Source organism: Peromyscus maniculatus, chromosome 2 (assembly GCF_049852395.1).
Source record: "Peromyscus maniculatus bairdii isolate BWxNUB_F1_BW_parent chromosome 2, HU_Pman_BW_mat_3.1, whole genome shotgun sequence".
In the NCBI taxonomy this organism is placed as follows: Eukaryota; Metazoa; Chordata; class Mammalia; order Rodentia; family Cricetidae; genus Peromyscus; species Peromyscus maniculatus.
The window spans coordinates 17,030,507-17,044,942 of record NC_134853.1 but is presented as its reverse complement, the minus strand read 5'-3'; the positions used below and the strand labels follow the sequence as shown (position 1 = coordinate 17,044,942).

At 41.1% G+C, this 14,436-nt stretch overlaps 1 protein-coding gene across 2 annotated transcripts in view; it reads left to right on the top strand.

The window, feature by feature from the left end:
* The window catches only part of Impa1 (inositol monophosphatase 1), a 29,949-nt gene extending 16,602 nt beyond the window's left edge, over positions 1–13,347 (top strand). Inside the window, exons 5-9 of one of the 2 annotated variants that reach the window (XM_015996571.3) lie at positions 836–881; positions 2,929–3,037; positions 4,617–4,725; positions 10,782–10,933; positions 11,729–13,347. In XM_015996571.3, coding sequence (XP_015852057.3) covers positions 836–881; positions 2,929–3,037; positions 4,617–4,725; positions 10,782–10,933; positions 11,729–11,844 — 532 coding nt within the window. In that variant the 3' untranslated portion in view covers positions 11,845–13,347. The remainder of the gene's footprint in view (positions 1–835; positions 882–2,928; positions 3,038–4,616; positions 4,726–10,781; positions 10,934–11,728) is intronic. The other variant, XM_006977874.4, reaches the window with a different exon arrangement.
* The last annotated feature ends 1,089 nt before the right edge of the window (positions 13,348–14,436 follow it).

The following is a 14,436-nucleotide window of genomic DNA, read 5'->3' as shown; positions in this document are numbered from 1 at the left end:
GTGTGAATATGCTGCGTAGATAGTTACTAAAGTCTATAAAGCTGTAAGGCATAGAATCCACATGTGACAAGGCACCGTACCTTTTAAATATGGAAGCTATTTGAGAGACATTGAATAAATGAAAAGATTACAATGTGTTTTTATTAAAATAGAAATTCCATGTTAAATACTTATGCTTATTTTCATCAGTATGTAAGCTTATTTCAGTTATGTTTGAATTTATTTTGCCCAATTTTTTAAAAATTCTGATTCTCTTATGTGTGAGAATATAAAATATCTGTGTGCAAACTAGAAACCGTAAAAATCACTGGCTAACTGTGTTTATTTTTCTAACATTCAGCTCCAAGTTCCATGTCAGAATAGGAACAAATAATTTTTTCTCCCTGGTTTATTGCTTGTGGGGAAACTGGAAGGAATGTTTTCTTTTTAACTGTGACCAGTGTTAAGGAACTTTGAATTTGTAGTTTGAAAACGTGTCCATAGTTCTTTTCTTTCCAGTGTTTGATACAAGGAGCTGTGGGAAGGAAGGATGGTGTGCAGGGCAGTTTTCTTCCCACTGTCGCCCTGGACTGAGGATCCCGTCCTGGAAGTGATGTCATTGCCAGTTCCTTGTGACCCTTCTAGTCATGTTACTGTCTGTAGAAGCGTGTGTGTGTGTGTGTGTGTGTGTGTGTGTGTGTGTGTGTGTGTGTGTTGCCTCTTTGTCCCATTTATATGCATAACTTGTGACATATTCCATCTTCAGAGTCATGAGAATTAATTTGAAATAATCTTATAAGTACTTGTTGAAATTAAATTCTGTCTTGGTTAGTTTGTGTTTTTTTTTTTTTTTAAGGTTTCCTTTTGTAGCTGTTTCTATTGGCTTCGTTGTAAATAAACAGGTATGTCTTAAATGTATGGTTCATAAAATACCTTGCTTTCCTTTTCTGAGAAAAAGTAAATCTGTCTGGTGTTTGGTTTGTGCCACCACATCACTGTGAACATCAGCTACAAGACTGGGGACATCGTCACATGCATTTCCTCCAGGGGATAAGGTTGTTTCCTGAGGAGACACAGTTGGAAAGAGACAGTGAGCATAAGTAAAGGAAACGCAAATCCCATCAGACTAGCGACACACGTAGCTGCGACAGGAGTTAATGGGACTAAAATGTCTCAGAGACGAGGTGGGACATTTCTAAGCATGTCTTCATGATGTTAGTGAAGGGAAACATTGCAAGGCAGTGAGGTGTCTGGGGCTGAAGGATGGCTGGAATTAGGGTGTGTTTAGGAATGTAGACACAATTGAATTCTTACATGCAAAACCCAGTAGAGTGAAATCCGTTGGCTGCTGTGGTCCCTTTTTGTTCGTTCCCTGCTGTTTGGCTCTTGACTGCTGTCTTCAGGGAACTTGTACACTGCATTCTATCAATATGAACAAAAATATATTTCAGAAATTTCTGAAATAAAAACCCAAGGCTAAGTGGTAGAGTGCTTGCCTAGCGTATATAAACCTCTGAGGTGAATCGCTAGCAACGTGCATGCACGGCATGTGTACACACACACACACACACACACACACACACACACACACACACTCATACACACACACTAAAAACATGTTAGTACAAAGCTCTTGGTTACTGGCTGCATTGGTCACGTAGCACGCCAGGTGGTCCTAAAGAAGCCTTTAGCATAGATTCAGCCAGAGCATAAAGTGGTCTCTACTTTTGAATCCTTAGTTTATTACAGTCAAATGTGTCATCAGGTAAAGGTAACATGGAAGGCAGAGAAGGATATAAGCAGTTCTGTCCATAGTGCAGTGGGGGACCGTTCATAACATAAGGCATCTTAGAAGTTGGCTATGTTAGGTGCCACTTAGAAAATTAGAAATTTGCCAGCTTTAAAGGAGGAGGAGGAGGAGGAGGAGAAAAGGAGTTTTATCAAAAAGAACAATTTGGCAAAGTTGATATGATTTTGACCTCTTTGAAAGAGGTTTCTGCTAGACAGTTACAAAGCGTAGACCCCTGTGATGGGATTTATGGGATCCAGAATTATTCTTAGTAGTTGAATCTGGATTTGAAGGCACCGTGAGAATCTGAAGTGCTAGCAGGGAAATGGACACGGTACAAGATGGGTAGAAAGCCTGAGGTGTCAACTTTTAAAGGACACCTCAGGGAAACATGGAGCTTTTAAATTAAGTATTGAAGAGCTTTGAGGATGGCTGCCTGTCTCCAGCATTTGGGGTCAGCAGAGATTTATTATAGTTACAGTAGACTGACTGGGCAGGGCAGAACTCAGACTGGGTGTTAGCAGGAGATTAGGAAGTACAAAATATCGACCTTTTGTTCTTTGATAGTGAAGGGGCTGCTTTAATAGAACCCAGGAGCCTGGGTAAATAACTATAAATACATTGGCACACAGTGGAGGCTGGGTTTAAGGATAGTGTCTGGTGAAACCATTCTCTTCCGAGGTTGTGCGTCTTAGGCTGCTGGAGAGGAAGAAGGCTGAATCCTTACATGCTAGAAGGCAGATGCCGCTTAAAAGCCACACCTCCCAGTACCTTTCTGTTAGCTATTAAATTCAGCATGAAGGTGTAGGGGGCAAGAATTCAAATGAGCAATAAGGATGTGAAAAGGTACCAGAAGAGAAGGAGGATCCATGGATGGAGTTTGTCAGAGAATGGATGAGCAAGGATCCTGATGCAGGCAGACACAGTGTTCATTGTAGAAAATACAAAAAGCTATCTCCATCCGAGGCTAGGAGAGAGGGACAGTGTTTTCTGTGTCTGGACTTGAGTGGGAGGGGAGCTAATGAGGTCTGATGACCTGCTGTGTTAGGGCTGCAGTCGAGCATTTGCTCATTTTATTAATATACTAGATGTTCTTGTTACTTTATTCAATTAATTGAAAAAACTCAGATTTGCTAAAAGAGCCTTGCTTTCCTATGCAGATGGAGTTTGGAGTTGTGTATAGCTGTGTGGAAGATAAGATGTATACTGGCAGGAAAGGAAAAGGTGCCTTTTGTAATGGGCAGAAACTTCGGGTCTCACAACAGGAAGGTAGGTGTGTCCTCCGGCGCTTGGTACCCTTGGCCAAGTGTGCTTGTAACTAGGTATTTGTATATTAACCTCTGGACGTAGCGAGTGTTTGCTGACCCAAGATTGTATTATTGTTTCCTTTTCCCTCCTGACCTCAGTTGTTAGTGTGATAAAACATGGAAAAGCAGGTGTCGTTGAACAGGTGCATGCAGGGTCAGGTGATGTCCAAGGAAGGATGTTGATGTCCCTCAGGTTCCTGTTCTGAGGCTCGTGACTTCGTGCTTCAGCCACACTCTCGCAGTCTCCTAGAATTCCTGCAGTTGACTGGATGCTGCTCAGCCCATTATTGGCCAATAAATCATAAATAATGCAGTTAAAGCTGAGATCAGTTGGGCATGGGGGCATATTCCTGGAATCCCAACACTCAGGAGGTAGAGGCAGGAGGATCAGGAGTTTGAGGCCAACCTGGGCAAAGCCAATTCTAGGGCAACCTACGCTTTGTACAAACCTTTACCAGAGAAAAAAAATCTGTACCTTTCCCCAATAAGCAAAACCATCTGAGAATCCTTAAGAATGATACCCAGTAGTTTCTCAGTCTATGTGAGGGTCAAGTCCTTCATATAAAATAATGTGGTTGCATATAACCTGTCCACATAACCTTGTTTTCTTTGTCTCCAGGTTAGTTACAGCTACCACAGTATTGATACTGCTGTATAAATGGTTGTTATACTCTATGGCCTAGGGAGATAATGTGGGAAAAGTTTCCATTTTCAGTGGATACAGGCTTTCTTTTTTTGTGGGGCAGGGGAGGGGTGTTGCCGTCTGAGAGGAGTTAAGTCTGTGAATGTGGCCTGTGTGTGTGTGTGTGTGTGTGTGTGTGTGTGTGTGTGTGTGTGTGTATGTGTATGTACATACATGCATACTCATTGAGGTAGACATTGGAGTTTGAACTGTTTCATATGACAGTTGGCATTTTAAGTCACCTTTCTTCCATAAAGTCAGCCCTACATTTTCTAGTTTGCACCTTCAGGATCCTTTCAGTTTAGTAAGTACTTTAAACTTGCAAACAGTTTTGATTTTAGAATCTTTGCAGATTTTCATAAGTTTTATAACTAACCAGCCTACCTACCTACTTTCCTTCCTTCCTTCCTTCTTTTCCGATTTTGTTTTGTTTGGTTTTGAATCAAGGTCTCACTGTAGCTCTTGCCTGGAACTGGCTGTGTAGACCAGCTTGGCCTTGAACTGAGAGATCTGCCTGCTTCTGTCTCCTGGGTGCTTAGATTAAAGATGTACACCACTATGCCCAGCCATAAACTTTCTCTTAAACACTTAAGTTGAGGGCATATTTTTAGTTCATTTCTTTTTGTTGTTGTTGTTGTTGTTTTTTAAATGATTTATTTTTATTTTTTTAATTACAGAGTTGTGTCGAGCACCATACCTAATTTATAAGTTTTTTAATATTTGAAGCTTGGAAAAAAAGTTTGATAAAACCAGGAAAAAGAATTTAAATATCTCATTTTATTCTGAATTATGTCAGATTTGTTCTAGGGTTTTGGTTATTGACATCTTGTGGTTTATTTGAAATAACTTCCCTTTTCAGATATTAGCAAATCACTCTTGGTGACTGAGTTTGGCTCATCCAGAAAGCCAGAGACTTTACGGACCGTTCTCTCCAACATGGAAAAGCTTTGCTCCATTCCCATCCATGGGTAAGCCTTCTCGCTCCCACCACACTTGCAGCTGATTTCACTTTCTAAAGGAGTTTTTATCTTTCTGTGTGTGTGTATTGTGCAGGTGTGTGTGTGAGTGTGTGTGAGTGTGTGTGTGTGTGTATGTGTGTATTGTGCAGGTGTGTGCGTGAGTGTGTGTGTGTGTGTGTGTTGTGCAGGTGTGTATGTGAGTGTGTGTGTGTGTGTGTGTGTTGTGCAGGTGTGTATGTGAGTGTGTGTGTCTGTGTGTGTGTGTGTGTTGTGCAGGTGTGTATGTGAGTGTGCTTGAGTGTGTGTCTATGTTCGTTATGCTTATGTGGAGACTAGAGCTGACCTTGGATATCTTCCTCGTGGTTTCAGATGGATTTTGTTGTTTTGTTTTTGATTTTTACAACATGATTTGGCTGTGTATGTTAGGCAGGCCTTGAGTTCACAGTCCTGCTGCCTCGGCCTCCCCAGTGCCTCCGTCTCCTCGATCCTGGGCTGAGAAGTGTGTGCCAAGATGTCTAGCCTTGTCCTCCTGTTTTTGTCTCTCCGTTTAAGCATATCTCTTGCATAAAACAGAAGGAGTTTGAATTAATAAGTCAATTTGTGAATGTTTTTAATAGACACAGCTATTAATGTATTGTGTTGTGATAGCTGTTTCTATTATTTGTAGTTACTGTGTTTATTTTATGAATTCTTCGTTTTAAAATTTTTGTATTTATAAATGCTTACATTTTTAGCAGATTTCTTTTGTATTAAATCTTTCTAATGTTCTTAATGTTGCTTTATGTTGTGTTTGAGATAGGATGTCACTGTGTAGCACAGGCTAGTCTGGAATTTGTCATTCTCCTGCCTCAGTCTCTAGGGCTAGGGTTGGTTATGTGTTTTACACTCATGTCCAACTTCAGAGACATTCGGTAATAATGAGTTTTATAAGTGAATAAGTCAGAAGTGAATATCGCTGGGAATGGTGGCGGAGGCTGATACTGTTGCCAACTTAGGAGGCTGGGGCAGTAGGATTGCTCGATTCTAGAAGTTAGGGTTTTCAGTGGAGAACATAGTGAGACCCTAGCTCAAAAATGTTTGTTTGTTCCTTTGTTTCTGAAGCCAGTACTTACCCTAGACATTTTAGGAAAAGCTAGTGATTTAATGTCCTTAAACTTTATATAGGTATTTATTATACAGGTAGCGTTTTTCTGGTCTTTATTATAGTTGTTTGAGTAAAAATAGTCATTACAAAAGCCATTGAAGCAAGGCATGGTAGAGCATGCCTGGGATGGTAGAGCATGCCTGGGATGGTAGAGCATGCCTGGGATGGTAGAGCATGCCTGGGATGATAGAGCATGCCTGGAATAATAGAGCATGCCTGGGATGGTAGAGCATGCCTGGGATGGTAGAGCATGCCTGGGATGGTAGAGCATGCCTGTAACCTTGGCCTCTAGGAAGCTGAGATAAGAGGACTGTAGAGAATAGTTCAAGGACAGCCTGAGCTATATAAGAAGAGACTGCAAATGAACGAGAAGTCATTGAGAAGCCAGGCTCTGTAACACTTGTCTGTCATCCCAGGCACTGAGCAAGCTGAGGCAAGGAAGCTGGGCTGTGTAGTGAAAGCTCATTTCAAAGCATGCAAAAAAGCTATTGAAAAATGAGGATTTTAGGATTTTCTCTTATTGCTGATTGTCAATACTCTTTTTCTCCTGAAGTATCATTGGGCATAGATTCTGAGAACTCATCAAGGACCATCGAGTAACCCAGCCTTGTTTTATAGCTGAGTTCAGAGGTTCAGACACAGGAGATCACACAGCTAGATGGAGATACAACCATAGCCCTGGCTTTCAGATCATTCTTTCTTCAATATGTAACTTCTCTTTTAGGAGTTAAGATGTTCCAAGTACATTTTGACCATGCTACAAACTATGATTTGGGACTGTAAATCTGGTCTGCATAGTAATATGTAAGGTAAATTTGCAGCTTTGTAACCTAGCTATGGAACCTCCCAGAACATGAAACTTTAAAGGCCTAAGGCATAATGTCCTTGAGGCAGGAACAATGTGCCTTTTCAAAGCCTGTGCTACAGTTAGCTGTGTGAAAGCAGGCACTTTAACCCTGGGCAGTAAATTGGCTGTAAAACAGCTTTAAGTGGTTAGCTTTTTGTTTGCTGTTGGCTGAAATAAAAAATAGCTTTTAGGTTTTGATTTGGGGTTTTGTTGTTTTTTTAGTAGTTGGCCCAGGAAGGTGTTAGCAAAGATAAGTTCTGTTGTCTCACTCCTTTCTGGGCTCTCTTGTGTTTTCAGTGCCATTTCAGAATTGCTCGTGCAGAACAGTGAGATCCGAAAGTCATGATTTGTCTGACTGACGGGAACAGGTAAACCAGCCAGCCAGGTCCTGAGGAGGTCACTACAGGCATGAGATAAAGCAAATTATGATGAATCACTTGCTTGATCTGAGGGCATTAATGCGATGTGTCCAGCGTTTGGAGATTGTGACATGACATTGTCATCTTCAGGGTTCACACTTGAGTACTGCACAATCAAGTTACAAACAAGAATCATATGTAGTCTCATGGTGTTTCCTGTTCAGTCTACAGTTTTGTGTGAATTCAAATCGGACAGGCCCAGGGAAGAGCAGTTTTACAATAAACATGGTACTTTTTACTAATGTATCATTTGTAATCATTGCATTTGTAATTTAAGATAAGTTGTCCCCACTTTCATGACAAAAACTGCGAAAATTTGAAGAAGTTGTGAAGTAGCTGAGTGTGAGAGCAGACCCAGATCTTTTGATGTGGTGCAGGCTCCCTTCCCTCCTAGGCACACTCAGTCTCTAGACGGAGCGGTTGAAGATCCAGTTCAGAGCGTCCAGTGCAGAATCTGGGTCCCGGTATCACTGCCAGCAGAGTGATGTCTTAGGTGATCCTTAGGTGCTAGCAGAACAAGCTCTTGCTGACTGCTGAACCCCAAGAGCCCTCGATGCCCACCCGAGGCCGGCAGGAGTTCCCCTGGTGGGGATGACTGTGCACCCCTGGTTTAGGCACCTCTGAGTGGCAGGGCACAAGAACTTACTTGTGAGCAGTCCTGGTCATTCTTTGCAGAACTTGAGCCCTGAACTACTGTGTCCCTGTCTCCCTTAAGAAGTAGGGAAGCAGCCTGCCCTGGGTTTTGGTTTCAGTTTGTTTCCTTTCAGGAAGGAAAGTCTTACTGTGTAGACCAAGGTGATATCAGACTTAGAGTGCTCCTGCCTGAGCCTCCTGAGTTCTGGGATTCTGGGCATCTCCGTTGTGCCCAGCTCACCTTTCTTTATATGCTAAAACTTGTTACTTGGAATTGGATTGACTCTTCTTGCTAGTTCATTAAACTTGGTATAAAACTAAAGTGTAAGTTGTAAAACGCACTCCAAATCAAAGGTGTTTATTCGAGGGAGGGGCAGTCAAGAAACTGCCAGCATGACTGCTCCATTGTACGGTTAAGGTTTTTATTGTAGATATGAGAGGAAAAGAGCCAAGGGCATCTGGAGGAGTCGAGCACAGAGAAAAAGAAGTAGACTGAACATTGCCGGGGCTGGGGAGCAGGAGCGAAGGGTGGAGAGAGCGGGAAAACAGATAGAGTTGGTGAGAATAGTTATAAGGAGGCGGAGTAGCTGGGGGAAGGGCCAAGAGACTGGCATGGGGGCTTTGAAATGCTGAGGGAGCCTGGAAGCTGGCATGGGCTTTGATACATAGCCACAAGTGTATGTCAGTGGAGGCGTACGCCCCTTCTGCCACAGGTAAGGCAAATGACTCCTTTTGGCAGATGGGAGCTGGATTTACAAGTTCCTGAGGGATGTTGGCTTTTGTCTAACCGCCAGAAGTCCTACAGTTCAGGGAGAGCTGGGCCTGAACCCAAGTGTTGGATGAGTCAGTGGGTTCATTCTTTGGCAGGGAAGTGGAGTACCCTTTAGAGCCGATGGGTGTCATGTTATTCCCACCCTTTTTTAAAATTGGCTTTGTGAAAGATACTGGGTTTTGTTTTTAAGATACAGAAAAAGAAAAAAAAACCCACAGTTCATCAATTCTCAAGTACTTTTGAAGAAATATAAACTTTGAAAGAATGAATCTCTGCCTTATTTCCAGAGGTTGTCAAAGTAGATATGGTAGAACCCCCGTAACCTCAGGAGGCTGAAGTAGGAAGGTGGCAAGTTCCAGACCAGCCGGGAGCATTTAGTGAAGCCCTGTCTCAAAAACAACAGTAACAACCCCCCCCCCAAAAAAAAACCCCAAAACAAATAAATAAAAATTAAAAAGGAAATTTGGGTAAAACTTTGAAGTAACTTACAGACAGTATGTTCCCTGGCTCCCTGGCTCCTTTTTGTTATAGTTGTTGCTGTGTTTGTTTTTGAGACGGTCCCATTCTGCCCAAGCTGGCCTCAAACTCATGATGGTCCTCCTGGCTAGCCTCAGCCTCCTTCTGCCTACACTCTAGAGCACTGGCTCTCAGTATTGAGACCCTTTAAGAAGTTCCTTATGTTGTGGTTTTCTCTTAAAAGCCATATTTAATTAAGTATGTAAGGCTAAAGCAGGCTTTATTGTGTTGCTACTTCATAACTCTAATTTTGCTACTGTTGTGAATTGTAGTGTAAATATTTTTGGAGATGGAGATTTGCCAAAGGAGTTGCAGCCCTCATGTGGAGAACTGCTGCTCTAACGTGTTTATTTCTTAGTGAAAGAGCTACTCATTAACATAAGCACTTCAAACACGAGTGCTCTTGTTTCTGCATATGCTACAGGCCAATCATGAAGGTCACAGGACAGCTTTCAGGGGTCAGTTCTCCCTCCACTGTGAGCTGTAAAGATGGAACTCAGGTCATCAGACTTGGTGACAGTTAACTTGACTTGCTAAGCCATCTTGACAGCCCTCTTTGTTTTTGAGGGTCCCACTTTGCAGCCCCAGCTGGCCTTGAACTTAATATGCAAAGACCAATACTTGACCACCAGCTTTACTATTTATACATGATTTTTCCTGAATTCACAAACCTCCTGCCTTGGCCGCCCAAGTGCTGAGATTAAGGTGTGTACTAGTGTATACAGCTTGATTCTCATTGCCCATCCATTTCCTTTAAAGTAGTTTCATAGTCTTTCATTTGTTATGTGCTTGATATTTTTTGAGCATTTTTAAGCTCCTGTTATTTGTAGAAAACAATGACATTTTGAAAAGTAAAGACTGAATGTTCATGCAGAGCCCAGGTATCCTGTTGTGGGTTCAAGCACAAGCATGATGTTTTCCAGTTGGCAGTGAGCAGTAGCATGATGTTTTGCATGACCTGCAGACGGATTGCACTGTCCTGTCTATGCAAAATAAATGCACTGTGGTGCTAGGGTCTAGACACAGGAATGTACACAAGTGTCATTATTCTTCACTGTTAGTCTATTTTTGTTTTTTGAGACAAAATGATACAGTGTACTCCAGGCTGGCCTTGAACTCACTGTCCTGCTTCAGCCTCTCAAGTACTGTGACTACAGGTGTGTGCTGTCACACCTGGCTCTTTCTGCTGTTTTTTTTTTTTTTTTTGTTTTGCTATCCCTTAAAGTCTTTGTTATCTGTTGTGTTTGTCTTAGTAAATGGTTGCTTTGTGATAAATTCGTGATTTACACAGTACATATTGACAAGATTATTTTAACAGATTTCTTTTTGTGTATGTATATGAGTGTTTGCTTGCATATATATGTGTGTGCACCACATACGTAAGTGACTGCAGAAGCCAGAAGAGCGCGTCAGATCCTCTGGCACAGCAGTTCCAGGTGGTTGTAAGCCACCATGTGAGTCCTGGGAACCGAACTCAGGTCCTTGCAAGAGCAGCAAGTGCTCTTAACCACTAAGTCATTGCCCAGCCCTCATATGTAAATTTTATATACTTTAAGTATATAGAGAACATTTTTATATAGAGAAAGTTTAAAGTATATAGAGAATACTTTTGTCCACAATTATTCTCTAGATTGAGGCAAGCAATCTCAGTTGGCATTGAAAGTGATCTTAAAGAGGAATACCTTTTTTGAGAGGTTTTTTTTTTTTCCTCTCCAATCTTATTTTTCATGGTAGAATCCGGAGTGTCGGAACAGCTGCTGTTAACATGTGCCTTGTGGCAACTGGAGGCGCAGATGCATATTATGAGATGGGGATTCACTGCTGGGACATGGCAGGAGCTGGCATCATCGTCACCGAAGCGGGTGGAGTGCTGATGGATGTGACAGGTGAAGTCATGGCACCCCAAAGCGTGTTTCCTTCACATCTGTTAGGCTTTTCCTCTCTGTGTGGGCTGTGGGGAAAACAAAAACAAAAACACACAATTGATAACGTGTCCTAATAGAAAAATAAGCTATATAATTTTCTATACAATCAAACATTAGAGATAGAGAAAACGATGGTGGCTAGTGGTAATACATAATGAGAAATGATTGAGACTCTTCAAGTGGGAATATCAGGAGTTCCAGAGAGGCTTCAAGAAGGTCTGCTCTTCTCTGAGGCTTGTACCGTGAACTTTGAACAAGCCATAGTGAGAGTGGACAATGGAGCTTGTCCACCACCACTTTTGCTCTGGCCAAGGTCAGTTAAATATTAACTCTGAGCAGAAGGTGAAATTGAAGAAAATGACCCTGAGTTCCAAGAGTTTACCAATAACCAAGGAAGTATGCCATGGTGGAAGAGGAAGTGGAAAGAAAGCCATGTAAAAGACATCAGAGTGAGTACCTGTCCACCACTGCTCAGACAGTGAAGAAGTGGAGGAGTGCCCACAAGGAGCAGAAAGAGAGGGTGGCATTCAAACTTGAGGTTCCTCATATTGGTACTTACTCAGAAAGGATGCCTAGAAACTTACATCCTCTCAAGGCTGAAACGCTGTCATTGGGTGATGGTTTTTTTTTTTTTTTTTTAAAGAAAACTGAGTATATTAAAATGTTAACATAGCCATAAGATATAGCTGTGTACTTGTTTGTCTCCTGGTTGTTTTTCTACAGGGTATAACTTTTCTATATTTGATTTGATTTCAGGTGGACCGTTTGATTTGATGTCTCGACGAATAATTGCAGCAAATAATAAAGCATTAGCCGAAAGGATAGCCAAAGAAATTGAGATAATACCTTTACAAAGAGATGACGAAAGTTAGTTGGCACAGAACCGTGTCCAGCTCCATCACACTTACTGACCCTGGGATGTTTGAGGTGTATGGTGTCACTGATTTATATTTGTCTTTGAGGTCCTGATTTTAAAATGGGAATATTTTTAAAAAATGACATAAGCAAAACTAGATGGAATATTTGATTATTGAAAGAAAATTTGCATGTAAGAATATCTTGAGGGAAAATATAGAGGAAGTATAATTAATGGACTAGCCATGGAATAGTCACCAGTCCACATGATCCCCTTAAATTTTAGTGTACTATTTATATGCACAGTTCTCAATTAGAAAGTTTTCCTTTTGTAAAAGTTTTTCTCTTTGTTCCAAAAGCCATATTTAATTAAGTTTGTAAGACTATACCAGGCAGGTTCTCTCCTTGTAGACAGCCGTTTTGTTTTATTAATCACTGTAATTCAGCATCTGTCAAACAGTAGGCAATCTAAAGTCACCTTACAATAAATACCAGAAGCTGCAGTTCCTGCTTCTAATGGGTACAGTGTAAGATGACTATTCTATATCTTTGCTTCCTGTTTTGAAGTTACAGTTACATCACTGTCCTTTTTATATTTCATATTGCCATGCCATTTCATAGAACTATGTTGCCAGAGACGATTGCTTATTGTGATCATTTCTGCAGTTGGTAGACTACTTTATGTTGTAGGCTCCGTCTGAACCGCTGTGCTAGAGAGAAATTTTCACAGTATCTGATGTAGTTAGTTATAGTGTAACGTTTTACTAAATGTAGTATTCACATTCAGATACTTAAACTGGTTTTGGCTGTGCTGACAAATGTATTGTGGAATTAATGGTGAATGAAGTATTTGATTTCTTTCCAAACTCCTTCCTTAATTTCATCACTACCGTCTGTATATTCTATAAGGATCTCAGGCCTCTCAAACTCAAAAAGAAAATTTAATGGTTCCTATTCCTTTTTTAAGGAATTAATTTATTGTCTAGCCTTGGTCCTTGGCATATGAACAGATATTTTGTTCTTAGTATGTTTGAACCTTGTATTTGATAAAATGAAGTGTTCTTGTAAGTTCCAAGGCAGGTATTATTTTATTGTTGGGTGATTTAATATATTAAATCTCTGTGATACTCTGATTTGGAAACTGTAGTTAATATATTTCTGCTGTTAACTACATGATTTAAAACATCACATATCATGTAAATTCTGTTATAAGACAGGTTGTTTTTGAAATTAAATTTATTTTAATTAAGACTATTATGAATAACATTTTATTTTATTGTATTTACTTATATATCCCAGGCTGGTTTCACAATTGTTATGTAGCTGAGGATGAACTTGAACTTCAGATGGTCCCGCCTTTCTCTCTTTAAGTTCTGAGATGCACAGAAGATGGTAGTGTGCTATCACATCCAGTTTTTATGTGCTTGTGACGGAACCCAGGGCCCTGTGCTTGCTAGATAAGCACCCCAGCCCATGAATAACATTTAAATTAAAAGTGTAATTAATGATATAATATCAAAGCTTATAGTCTCAGCTCTTTTTAGGGGTTTTGAGTTGAGTTACAAATATTTGAAACTAATATATACAATTGGTTATGTATTTTTAACCTTTTCATATAGTTTCCTCAAAATAGGTAAATACTTGGTATTTTCCCCTGTGCCTAGCTGTTTGTGTATATTTGTGCTTTGGAGGCCCCAGTATTGCTCAGATGCCAATTCCCCCAGGTGGATATATATAGTTAGTCAGGATTTGAAGGAGCTTTCTGTCACTTTAACAAAATGTGTCCGCATTCTTGCTGAGCTGCACCTGGCCCAGCTTCATAGAGTAGCACCTAGCCCTAATCCATCTTTTGTTTAGCAGACACATTTTGTTTCTCTTGTTGCCCTCTTGTGTGAAGCCTGTCTTGGAGTTTCCCAAGGATACAAGGCCTATGCAAAACTTGATTCAGGAAACCCAGAAAAAAATCGAGGAATTTGCACTTGGCATTGTATTGTTGGGAGCCCCTTTCTGGCTAAACTGTAATGGCGAGAAATAAAAATGCTCGAGACCAAGGGAAGGTGCTTCAGTCCTTCGAGGCTGGACACCCCCCTGCAGCCATCAAAAGGCCAAATACATTCTTAAGGAGGCTGGACACTCCCTCCCCCCTCCCCTTCACCCCCGCCGCCACCGCAGCTGTCAAAAGGCCAGATACATTCTTAAGGTGCCTCTGAATCTTCTTTCGAGGGACCTGCGTGAGCCCACATACCTGTGTTGTGATACATAGCAACAACAAAATGTCCGAGATGCTTCAGTTAGGAAAGGTTTGCTTTGGCTCACCTTAGGGCTTTAGTCCATGACTGGTTGGCCTTGTGACTGTTGCTGTGGCAAGACAGCACATTATGTCTGGCCTGCATTTTACAATGGTTGTGCTCACTCATGGCCTGGAAGAAAAGGGGGAAGAGACTGGAGTTCCACAGTTGCCCTTGAGGGCGTGGCTCAGATGGCACAAAGGTCTCTCACCCAGGCTTTACCTTTTCTCTATCTTCCCAAACTACCACCCGGGGAAACAAGTGTTTCTGATTATTTAGGTTTTTTTTTTTTTTCCAAAATAATTTATTTTTATTTTATGT